This window comes from Apis laboriosa, unplaced genomic scaffold, assembly GCF_014066325.1.
Source record: "Apis laboriosa isolate Shangri-la unplaced genomic scaffold, ASM1406632v1 scaffold41_cov147, whole genome shotgun sequence".
Classification (NCBI taxonomy): domain Eukaryota; kingdom Metazoa; phylum Arthropoda; class Insecta; order Hymenoptera; family Apidae; genus Apis; species Apis laboriosa.
In genome coordinates this window covers 1,202,267-1,214,533 of record NW_025223220.1, presented here as the reverse complement: position 1 = coordinate 1,214,533, position 12,267 = coordinate 1,202,267, and the positions used below count along the sequence as shown (strand labels likewise).

The window sequence follows — 12,267 nt, the reverse complement described above, 5'->3', positions numbered from 1 at the left end:
ATATTATTATAATGGTTTTAATTAAAAATTATCTATATTTTATATGGATAAAAGTTCATATATATCCGATGTTTTAGATCAAAAGAATTTGAAAATTATTATTTTATACAAGATATATTTTTTTTATTGAAGAAAAAGATTTTATATTTTTCAATATATGGAATTATCACGAAAATTAAATCTTTGTCTCGTCTTTAACAAATCCTTGGATCAGGTCTTCGCCCTTCTCTTAAAAATATAAATAGCACGGACGAGCTAAGTCGATCTGTGTGCTATTCTATCAACTTCATATATGTTCATATAGTGGTCACTAGTTTATTATTATCTGATTTTTTTTTAATTCTATTTACAAATTGTAACAATGAATTTATGAAATGGATATTGTTATTTGTTTAAAATTTTTTTCCACCTGAATACGCTGAATGCATATATATTTGATCAAAGAAACGGCAATAATTGACACTTATGATTGAAACAGGTTAGAACAACAGCTTCCTATCGACCTCGTTCGTTCTCTTTTTGCGAGATCAATCAGGAATGATGTCAGCAATTTTCGAAGAAACTGTTTGACCCTGTTAAACAACAAAAGCTTTTATACACGTTTACATGCTCATAAAAATTGCATTCTTCATTCATTAGTTATATTTCATCGAAATATACCTATGTATCGAAAATATGAATATTAATAATTTATTATGTTTAATTAATTGCGAAAAATGTGATTGTATTATGGATACAAATTATCAAAGATTATAAAGATTATGTCGCAAGAACGGTCTATAAAAATAATTGGAGCGATTCATTTAACATTCGTACAGAAAATCTATCTCGTGAAGAGCGAGAAGAAAAGAAGAAAGAAAAAAAAGAAGAAAGAAAGAAAAAAGAGTTTAAATAAATATAAAAATAATTGGAAAATTTATAAATAAAAAAAAAAATTTGTTGAAAGTATAGATAAGAGTGGAAATATACAAGGAAATGAATGCAAATCGAGAAAGGCGATAGAAAGGAATGTCTAAGATTCTAAGATACCACACGAGGGGTAAATGCTCGAACGAAGAAAGCCATGATTCTATCTATATTTAACTGTATCTTCGACTGCCGTTTTTAAGTAGAATATGCCTACAAAGCATCAACGTAGGGCAAAATTTCATCAAAACTGACCCTTTCTTGAAAAAAATCCGATTGGACGTTATTTTTTTTATTTTTTCAAATATTAAAAATATTCAAAAAAGCCTATATTTATTTAATTAATTTCAATCGTTATGTTTATTAGAAATTGATATTATTATAATTAACAAAACAGTTTCGTTTAATTTTATTATTTACATCATGTATGGATTTTCCACGTTTCCACGGATGTTGCAATACAGGATATGAATATTATAAATAAATAAGTATAAACAATTTAATATATAATAATTATAATGATTAAATAGACTAATATATGCTTCTACTTATATACTAAACTAAAAAAAAAATGTGCATAGTTCGTCACGCATTAGAAGACACGACCCCCGACGCACGGCTTCTCTTGTATCATCGTCAGGGCTTCCGATCAATTTGACATAGAGAATTTGCTGGTTCTGTGGTTCAACTTGACAAGTTAAGCGATTCGAAAGAATTATAGTTATATAGTTATCGCGTGCATAATTGGATTTAAAGATTAATTTTAATTATTCTTGGTATAAATTTTTTTCATTCTTTAGAACATGAAAAATATTTTTCACGAATAATTATTCGTTATTTTTTAATTCTACATCGAATCGAGAGATTTTCAATGTACTCGTTTTACTTCGTTTGATTAAATTCACTTTTTTTTTTCTTTTAAATATTAAATGCACCGTTTTAAATGGAATGGACAACTGTTTGTCAATATTCGTGTTTATAATTCAACTATGTTTTAATTTGTACTTTTTTATTATTGGACTAATTTTCTTGACAATTATTGTTTGTCAAATATTGTTCACGTTTATCAAAGAAGAAATTATTAAATTAATTCGTTACGATTATTTCACACGATATGATTTTTTGACCGATTCAATCGTTTCATATATTTCTGTATTTTTATCACACGTTTTGAACAACTTTCAAATTCACATAAATTAATCGATTCACTATGGTGTGCACAAATAGTGCACAAACAGCTTATTCGTATTATGAATCAATCGATCATTTATCAAATCAATTGTTTTACCAATTTCTATAATTTTATATACACAATAAAATCATCGATTCTTTTATTTTTAACATTCTTTTAATTTTGTCAATAATCGTTATATTTTATATAACATGAAATGTAACGAATTCATATCATATAGGTATGTTGTTTATATTGTAATTGGATTAAAAAATTTTGAATTATCATTCGATAAAATAATTATTGAATTAATTAAAAAAGTGAATCAATTAAATTAAGCGTAATCTTTTGTTAAATACTTGAGAATGATTTATCTTTTTCTCCACTTCATATTCGAGTATATATTATTACCACACACACACGTGAGAAAATTTTAAATTCTTGAAATAATTTTCATAAATTTAATTTATAAAAATATACTGTAACATATATCGATATATCGCAATATTATGTAATACACATAAAGCATACACGAACGATTTACGATATTAGAAAAAAATATTGTCATTAAAAGTTAGGTTATACTTTAATTTCTGACATAAATTTGTACATATATACATATATATGGGACAGACATTGTATTATTTATTCATTCGATGATTACTTATTTATTATTATTTATATACGTACATATATGTTCTGCTTTCGAAGCAGCTGGTAGTTGGAAGAAGCTTTTCACGTAGAAAAGATAAAACAACAGTAACGGAGATGGCAATAGAGAGTGGGTGCAGGATGTGCGATCGATTGCCGGCTACCGCCGAACCACGTGACGGGGTGCGGTATTCGTGACGTCATGCAACTTCTGTTTTATTCGCGGTATCGACATATTAGTATCTTTTTCTTTTTCCTTTAGAAACGATTATTCAATGAACGCTCTGATTCGTTTAATCCCATTTCATAGATCAATCTCTCAGGTTCTATTCTTTGAACGAATATAGAGTTCGTGGGCGGAAAAAGGTGAAACGGAATATCTTATCGCCGATTTCGCTTATTATGCACCGACGAAACAGCCGACCGAAAAGATATATATATATATATAGGAACACGTGCAAATGAAAATGAAGAAAGTTTTATTATCGTATGTTGCGATAGATCGAATTTGTATACGATTGGGCGTTACGATTTTATTACTATTACATTCGTATGATTAAAATTTATGGGTACGAATAGAAGATGATATTCTTGATTTCTTAACCTTCACCTTACGTGAATTCAGCCCTGAACTATCCTCACTTTACGAAGCCAAACTAATGCCGGAGACTTAGGTAGTTATATGTCATTATAATCGTAGTATTTCGATCATTTACCTTTTAGGTTATGATAAATACGATCAAAATAATATTAAACAATATTATTTCTAACGGTATTAATAATAAAAATAACGAGAAAAATATATTAATCATATTAACGTGATTGGGAGGAACGTTGATTGAATCTTTGACAACGTTATTTCTCCCTTCTCCTAAAAGCTGTTTGAATCAGCTTTAGAAGGGAGCCCATAAATATCGATTAATCACGCACAACGTTTCCTTTTAATTTTGCGTTTCAGGTTTCCTGTCATGGGATAAGGATAGCTGTCATGTAGATTTAGAAAAAGAATTATTGGCATTGGTGGCACAAGCTCCCGAGGGAGAAGAAGCTAGAAATGGTATTTGAAACGAATTAATTCCCCAGAATAAGAGATTTGAATTTTCGTTTTCTATTTCGTTATAAAAATTCGTTATGAAAAAATATATAAAAAAATTTTGCAAGCTCGTTTCGAAATGGGTGAAAATTTAATTTTCAGGCGAACGACTGATTCAATACGCTACAGAAAACCTCGTTACCGAGGTTTTGATTCACCCGCAAACGAACACATTATTGCAATGTATTCGTAATCTTCTCGCAAGTTTCACGAAACACCGGCATATCATACACGCTGGCTATACCTTCGGTGGAAATGGTTCCTGGATACTGCAAGTACGTGTCTCGATTATACGCATCGCGTAGAATTCGCATGGAAATCACACGTGGAAAATTACATGCAAAAATTACGATTTACTCGTATCTAATTCCATGTGATTTCATTATTTTGAGATCACCGATATGCTTCGTGTTTTCCCATTTTTCCTGACTGAAATTAACGCATATATTCGCATCGCAAATGCTGCTTAATCCAGGATGGAACCTTTAGCCTCGCCGATTTTCTGGACGCCTTCAGCGAGCACGAAGTGCAAAGAGTTCTTCGAGCGTATGAGAACAGCGTGACGGTAGACATTCATTGCGCGAGCGTTGGCGATTGGACGACGAACAGATTGTCCAAAGAGGCTTGCACCAGGTTTGTACAACTCCTCCTCCTCATCTTTGATTTTGAATTTTCTCAAGCAGAAATAAAATAGATTGTAATTTTTTTAATAAAATTTTCGTATGAATTTTCGCGACCATCCATAGAGCGTGCAGAGTCCGAGTAAATCCCGACGACGTTCTTACCGCTGGCTTGTCAGCAATTACCAGTTTCACAAATTACGTTGGACAATATCTCGTTGCCCAAACGTTGGACCAATTGATGGAACCGTCCGATGTTGTAGGCAACATAAGATTTAGTCATCCAACATTATACGTCTTCCCCGGTGGCCAAGGTGATGCCGCCCTCTTTGGCATAAACGGTTTTAACATGTTGGTCGACGGTGGTTTCGCCAGAAAAGCCTGTTTTTGGGACTTTACCAGGCATCTGGACCGACTCGACGCGGTCTTACTTACTAGAATAAATAATAGCAATGTCGGAGGCATGTCGAGTGTTCTTTGTAAAAAGAAGGAGATGCACGTTTATCCTCAGATCGGACACTTTTTCTGTAATCTAGTCGTAAGTAAACAATTCACGTAATTAATTTCCCTTTTTTTTTTTCTTTTTTAATCTATCGATATAATACTTAACATAAATTTTTTCTCGAAGATATATAAATTTTGAAGAAATAGAGAATTACGAAAATTTCTTGTTATTGTTCTTTAACACGATCTTTAACACTTTTTTAATCTCGCAATCGATATAACACTTAACATAAATTTTCTCTCGAAAATATATAAATTTTAAAGAAATGGAGAATTACGAAAAATTTCTTATTATTGTTCTTTAATACGATCTTTAATACTTTTTTAATCTCACAATCGATATAACATTTAACATAAATTTTCTCTCGAAGATATATAAATTTTGAAGAAATGGGGAATTACGAAAATTTCTTGTTATTGTTCTTTAACACTTTTTTAATCTCACAATCGATATAACACTTAACATAAATTTTCTCTCGAAGATATATAAATTTTGAAGAAATGGAGAATTACGAAAATTTCTTGTTATTGTTCTTTAACATATCGATTTTTTTTTATCTTGTAATAAATCGATAATTTCAGGTAATAATAATAACAGCATAACATTAAGAAATTGAGATCGTTATAGGAGATCAATATCCAATAAATTCTATTTTTATTATTACATTATTTATTATTAAATTATTATATAACTATTATTATTTCTAAACTGTTGATGTTGCACTGCCTCACGTAACAGGAGAGAAGACAATCCAATTCACCGGATGGGAACAAAGATATCGATCCTCTGATCCTGAATCTAACCGACATTGGCCAAGAGATGGTCGTTAATCTACGTCACATCAACTTGCGAGCGCATCCGTGCTACAGGGATCCGGACCCGATCAATCTTTACCACAAAGTGGGCCACGGCACGTTGGACATGTACGTGCTAAGCCCGAACAAGGACAGCCGCGAAGTGAGGGAATTTCTTGCCAAATGGCACACCTCGGACTCGAAATTATTCTCCGGCTCCCACAAAAAAGACTCGAACAATTTAACGTTCCCGATTCAGAATCTGGTCTCGATATGCGCAATGCTCGTTTGGCAACCTGCCAATCCCGAGGACACTATCACGAGAATCCTGTTCCCCGGCAGTACCCCCCAGCTCAAGATTTTCGAAGGGTTCGAACGATTGAAGCATCTCGAGTTCCTCAAGCATCCCGTATGCTCGGCGAAAAGCCTTTCCCCGTCCGCCTCGTTGGCGACCTTGCGTGACAAACCGGCCAAGCAAAAGTTCAGCCTCATAACCGACAAAGAGCCGGCGAAGAAGATAGGGGAGGCGAAGAAGGAGAAGAAGGAGTCGCCGGAGATGAAAGTGATAAAAGGCGGGGAGGATTTGCCAGCCCGCGTAGCGCAGGGCACACCCATCATACCCACTAAACAACAGCAACCGGTCAAACCCGAGGCGAAGACCAAGAAAGCGTTGGAGAACAAGAAGATAGAGGTGGAGATAAAGGACGTGAAGGAGAGGAAGGAGCAAAAGGCGGAGAAGGAGGCGAAGAAGGAGATTATAAAGAAGGAGATTGGAAAAATAGAGAAGCTCGAGAAAGAGGAAAAACGGGAGGAAGAGGTTCAGAGGAAGCCTATCGAGACTAGGCAGGAGGCTGAGAAGATAATCGCGCCCCCCGCGATTAAGGAGGCGAAACCGAGGAAGAAAGAGGCGAAGGGCGCGAAGCCCGCGAAAATAGACTCGACGCCAAAACCGAGGATCACCGAGTCGAAGAAAGCGAAACAATCCCCCGTGGAGAAGAAGGAAACGGGCGTGATCAAATCGTCGCCGACCACCCCCAAGAAGACCATGAACGGGGTAGCGACTAAAACGGAAATATCGAAGGCGGTGAAAAAGATGCCGCCTGTTCACAAGATCGAGATCGCCCCCCCGGCGAAAAGCACGAAGGACGCGAACAACAGGAAAGTGGTGGAGCAGAAGAAGTCTGCGATAAAGGAAACGGGTGTAACAGCCGCGGTCAAAGTGACGGCGAAACCGAAGCCAATGGACAGAAAGCCGATAGGGCGAAGGAAGCCTGTCAGCCCGAGCAAAGTACGGGTGTCAGGCAGCCCCGCGAAATCGACTCGAAGCACGCCAACGACTTCCGTCAAATCCGATAAGGATGGCGTCGTTGCTCGCAAGGCGAAGGGGGAGAAGGGGACCGCCGACTCGTCCACGGTATCCACGCCGTCAGGGATCGAGGCCGAGGCGGGTGGCAGGCTGGCCGAGAAGAGCTTGATGGAACAATCGGAGGACATTTCGTTGGACTCGATCGAGAGCAAGGTGTTGGCCGATCTGAAAGAGGAACGGGAGGTCGTGGAGGAGATCGAGGCCGTCCTCCAGAAGGCGGAACGTATCGAGGAGACGAGGAAAGATGATCGTTCCGAGGGGGATGATGAGATCACGGCCGAGCTTACCGACAAGAAGGAGGAGGATATCACGGATGATGACATAATTGAGCCCGATATGGAGGAAGCATTGAAGAGGGAGATGATCGACGAATATTTGATCGTCGAGAAGGAGGAGGATTATATCGAGGACTCTACCCAGAGCGGGGAGGGTGAGCAGAAACATATCCTGGACGAGGCTGAGTCGGAGAAGGCGAAGATGCTGAAGGATATGGAACAGGTGAAGGAGAAGGGGGAGGAGGAGGAGGTCGAGGAAAAGGAGAGGGACGAGAGCGTGGTGGTGGAGAAGCGGGAGAAAGAGGGGGAGGAGAAAGTGGTGGAGACGTTGAGGATCGAGGAGGAGGGGGCGGAGCCTATCGATCTGTCGCCGGATCGAAGGGAGCAATTGGAGGAGGAGGTGAAGGATATAATCGCTACCGCGGCGGAAACGATACAGCAGAAGCCTGAGGAGAAGGACGATTCTGGGAAGAAGGATAGCGAGGACGTCACGAAGGAGCCGTCCAGTTTGAGCCCGGACAAATTGGACTCGTCCGAGAAGAAAACCACCGATACCGACATGAAGCCTGAGGTTGACCAAAAGGAACAAATCCCCGAAAAATTGGAAGAATCGCAAGAACGTATTTCTACGTTGGAATCTGGCGCCACAACGACAGCCCCAACGCTTCCCGAGGACGAGCGTATACCGCTCGATGAGATAAAAGAAGATATCGACGAGAAACACATCATCGAGGAAGTGAAGGAGAAAGACGTGATACCGAAGGTTAAGGAAGAAGAGGTCGCTGCTGCTGCTTCGCGAATTGTACCTCTCACGGTAACCACTAAGCCGGACGTTCACGTGTTCGACATCCGGCAAGCTGTGCAACGAGATATCGTGAAAACTCCGGACGAGGTTGCCGATCTGCCTGTCCACGAGGAGGTGGATCCCAAGTTGTACAGAATAGAAGACTTTGAGAAGGACAAAGAGGAAAAGCTGACATTGCCACAGCCGCAGGCGCAACAAGAACAGAAGCCTGAACAGAAACCGGAACAAGAACCGCCCACTCCGCCGGTTAAGGAGCAAAAAGGTGTTTTCAGTTTCTTCGGCAAGGTTGCCGATAAATTTGAGAAGGGTATCGATAAATTGACTAAAAAATCGAAGAAGGAGCAAGAGAAAGATGTTGACGAAAAATCTTCATCCAAGTCAAGCTCTCCTAAAGAAGCTAAGGTAGAGAAAACTGTTCTTGAAGAGGTAGATATGGAGAAAATGTTCCCCAAAGTAGGCAAACCTAGTGAAAAAGCTCAAGAAGTTACGGTAACTGAAGTAGAACGGAAGGATAGCGATGCAAAGATCTCACCGGCTGTTGAAGAAATTGTCGCGAAGGAACGAGTCGTCGAGGATGTTTCCATACCAGAACCGGAGGAAGCAAAGCCCGAGATTAAGGAGAAACCGAGTGAAATTGAAGAGAAGGAGGAAGAAGTCGCTGCGCCTAAACCTGTCGATGAAAAAATTGTGATAAAAGAAGACGTGAAAGTGAGTGAAGTTCAGCCGAAAGAAGTCGCGTTGGACGAGAGGAAAGAGGAAATAACAGAGATCGATACCAAGATTAGGAAGGAAGAGGAGGTTGGAGAAGAAGTCGAGGAAGACGCGGAAGAGATAAAAGCCTTGCTGGAAGAAGCTTCGAAGAAATTTAAGACGGTGAAGGATAGCCTGAGAGACTCGTTGGAGTCGTTAGAAGAAAAGATCGAAGAAGAAACTGTCGACCTAACGCGAGAAGTACCACTGGTGAAAGATGTCGTTAAAGACACGTTGGAAGGTGTAGTGGAAAAATTGGAAGCGATAAAACCACAGATCGAAAGCATATCGCCCGAAACTAAAGAACCGGAGAAAGTAAAATTCGAAATACCAAAAGAGGAAGATTGGGAACCAGTGCCTACTAAAGACGTTAAAGAGGCTGTTCGAGATGTTGGCGAAGTCCTCGCTGGTACAGCTGGAATAGATATCGAGGAAAAACCAAAAGATGTCATTGAAATCGTGCGTAAAGTTGCTCAAGTTTTAAAAGAAGACGATTTATTTTCGGAAAAAACGTTATTCGAAGAACCGATCAAAAAAGAAGAAGTATCACCTACTGCCGCTAAAACTAAATCACCAGTTTCTGAAGGCGAAGGCGTCGAATCGCCTGAAAAATTAACCACAATCGAAGATAAAATTGCTGTAATACCGACGAAAGTCGGTATCACGGAAGAGATTTCTTATCAGGAGGAAGCCGAAGAGCTCGTTGAAGTGCACGAGGAGCCTTGCGTGAAAATGGTTAAGAAAATCGAGGAGATTACGTCTCCGGAAAAGAAACCGGAGGATAAACGTGACGTTAAAGAAATTTGCGAAGAGATGTTAAAAGAGGATGAAAAACCGATAAAGGAGCCGGTTGTTTCAGATAAGGAAGTTGTTTCTCCGAAAGTGGATGTAATGGAAGCTGGATTAGAGGACGTATACGTGAAAGAAACCGCGAGAAAATCGATCGATGAAGCACAAATTGGAACAGGGGTAGAAGAGTCGGTGATAGGTTTCGATCAAAAGATTTCTCCCGCGAAGGCGGAGATCGTGATGGTCTCTCCAGGTTCGACGCCAACATCGCCCAAATTCGTAACGGATAAAGAGCGTGAGGCCAAAGTGGACGCGAGTGAAGAAATTGCTACCTCAATTGAATTGCCGTCCGAAGTTAGAGCGATCATCGATAAAGTTGATCGCATGATAGAAGAGATAATCGAAGAGCTTGTATTGAAGAAGAAGAGAATTACGATCGAGATTGTAGAATATATAACAATCGTGAAACGTGTTCCAAAAGAGCGTGTGATTTATATTATCGAAGAGATTATCATACGGAAAGGACTTTCGAAGGAGGATGTTGTCGATAACGTTGATATCTTAAAACTCGAATCGATTACTCCACGATTGCAAATGGAACTCGAGGAATATATCATTAGTGAATATATGAAAAAAGGGAAGTGTATAACCATTGAAATCGTGGAGGAAATTTCTGTGAGAAAAACTGTACCGAAAACGATTATCATTCGTATTATTCAGGAAATTATCATTCAAAAATTAATCGATGTTCCTACTAAAGGTCTGTTTGATTCGCAGGTAGAACAGATTATTCTTAAACAAAAGAAAGAAGAAGAAAAGGAAGAAATAGAAAAAGTGGAAAAGAAAGAGATCGAAAAGGAAAAAGAAAAGGAAGAAAAAGAAAAAGAAATTACAGAAATCACAAAAGAAGCAGAGGAAGTACTATCGCCAATCGATAAAGTATCTGTCGCGAAATTAGAGAAGGAAAAAGAAGAGAAAGCACTCAAAGCAGAACTCGACTTGAAGAAAAAGGAAGAGGTCGAGGAAGAAGAGGAGGAAGAAGAAGAAGTAGAAGAAGATGGTTTTGTTAGTATCGGTAAAAAAATTTCGAAAGAAGAGATACAAATTAAAGAACAAATAATTCCAAAAGAAAAAGACATTACCGATGATTTTGAAGCTGTTGAACAAGAATATAAAGTAGGTGAAGTAACGGTTACTTCGCTAGAAGACACATCGCGGATTATTTCGCCAAAATCGGATGAATCGAGGGAACGAGAATACGCTGAAGAAGCTGTCGAAGACGTAATAAGCGAAGTTATTGAGGCTGATGAAAAGTTTGTTCATGAGACGAAAGAGAAAATAGAGAAAAAAGAATTAGACATAGATGTTGACAAAGTACAATTTGTTAAATTGGATAAAGAAGAAATGGAAAAGAAAGAAGCTAAAGAATTGACTAAGACGATAGAAATAGCAAAAGAAATGGAACCTCTCGATACAACAGAAAAATATTTAGACGAAGCTAAAGAGAAAAAGGAAGAAAAAATTATTGACAAAACAATAGCAAAAAAATTAATCGAAGAAACACCGAAAGTAACTACACTTCAAATTGAAAAAGAAGAAAGAAAACCTCAACAAGAGAAAGAATTAAAAATAGAAGAGAAAAAAGAAGAAAAGAAACCCGAAAAGGAAGAAAAAGAATTAAAGATTGAGGACAAAAAAGAAGAAAAGGAACCAGCAAAAGAAGAGAAAGACTTAAAGCTGGAGGAGAAGAAAGAAGAAAAGGAAACAGCAATAGAAGAAAAAGAATTAAAGATTGAAGATAAGAAAAAAGAAAAGGAACTTACATTAGAAGAAAAAGAATTAAAAGTGGAGGAAAAGAAAGAAGAAAAGAAACCCATAGAAGAAGAAAAGGAATTAAAAGTAGAAGAAAAGAAAGAAGAAAGGAAACCTGAAGAAGAAAAAAAAGAATTAAAAGTTGAAGACAAGAAAGAAGAAAAGAAACCCGAAGAAAAAGAAAAAGAAATAAAAGTTGAGGAGAAGAAAGAAGAAAAGAAAGCTGCAGTAGAAGAAAAAGAATTAAAGATTGAGGAGAAAAAAGAAGAAAAGAAACCCGAAGAGAAAGAAAAAGAAATAAAAGTTGAGGAGAAGAAAGAAGAAAAGGAAGCTGTAGTAGAAGAAAAAGAATTAAAGATTGAAGAGAAAAAAGAAGAAAAAAAACCTGTAGAAGAAGAAAAGGAATTAAAAGTGGATGAGGAGAAAGAAGAAAAGAAACTCGCAGAGGAAGAAAAGGAATTAAAGGTGGAAGAAAAAAAAGAAGAAAAGAAACCTGAAGAGGAAAAAACAGAATTAAAAATTGAAGAGAGGAAAGAAGAAAAGAAACCCGAAGAGAAAGAAAAAGAAATAAAAATTGAGGAGAAGAAAGAAGAAAAGGAAGCTGTAATAGAAGAAAAAGAATTAAAGATTGAAGAGAAAAAAGAAGAAAAGAAACCTGTAGAAGAAGAAAAAGAATTAATGATTGAGGAGAAAAAAGAAGAAAAAAAACCTGCAGTAGAAGAAAAGGAAT

General features: G+C 37.5%; 1 protein-coding gene across 1 annotated transcript in view; it reads left to right on the top strand.

The window, feature by feature from the left end:
- LOC122716046 (microtubule-associated protein futsch) overlaps window positions 1-12,267 on the top strand; it is a 31,085-nt gene that overhangs the window by 5,999 nt on the left and 12,819 nt on the right. Inside the window, exons 3-7 of the mRNA XM_043938744.1 lie at window positions 3,687-3,785; window positions 3,924-4,096; window positions 4,297-4,454; window positions 4,568-4,979; window positions 5,685-11,326. Coding sequence (XP_043794679.1) covers window positions 3,687-3,785; window positions 3,924-4,096; window positions 4,297-4,454; window positions 4,568-4,979; window positions 5,685-11,326 — 6,484 coding nt within the window. The remainder of the gene's footprint in view (window positions 1-3,686; window positions 3,786-3,923; window positions 4,097-4,296; window positions 4,455-4,567; window positions 4,980-5,684; window positions 11,327-12,267) is intronic.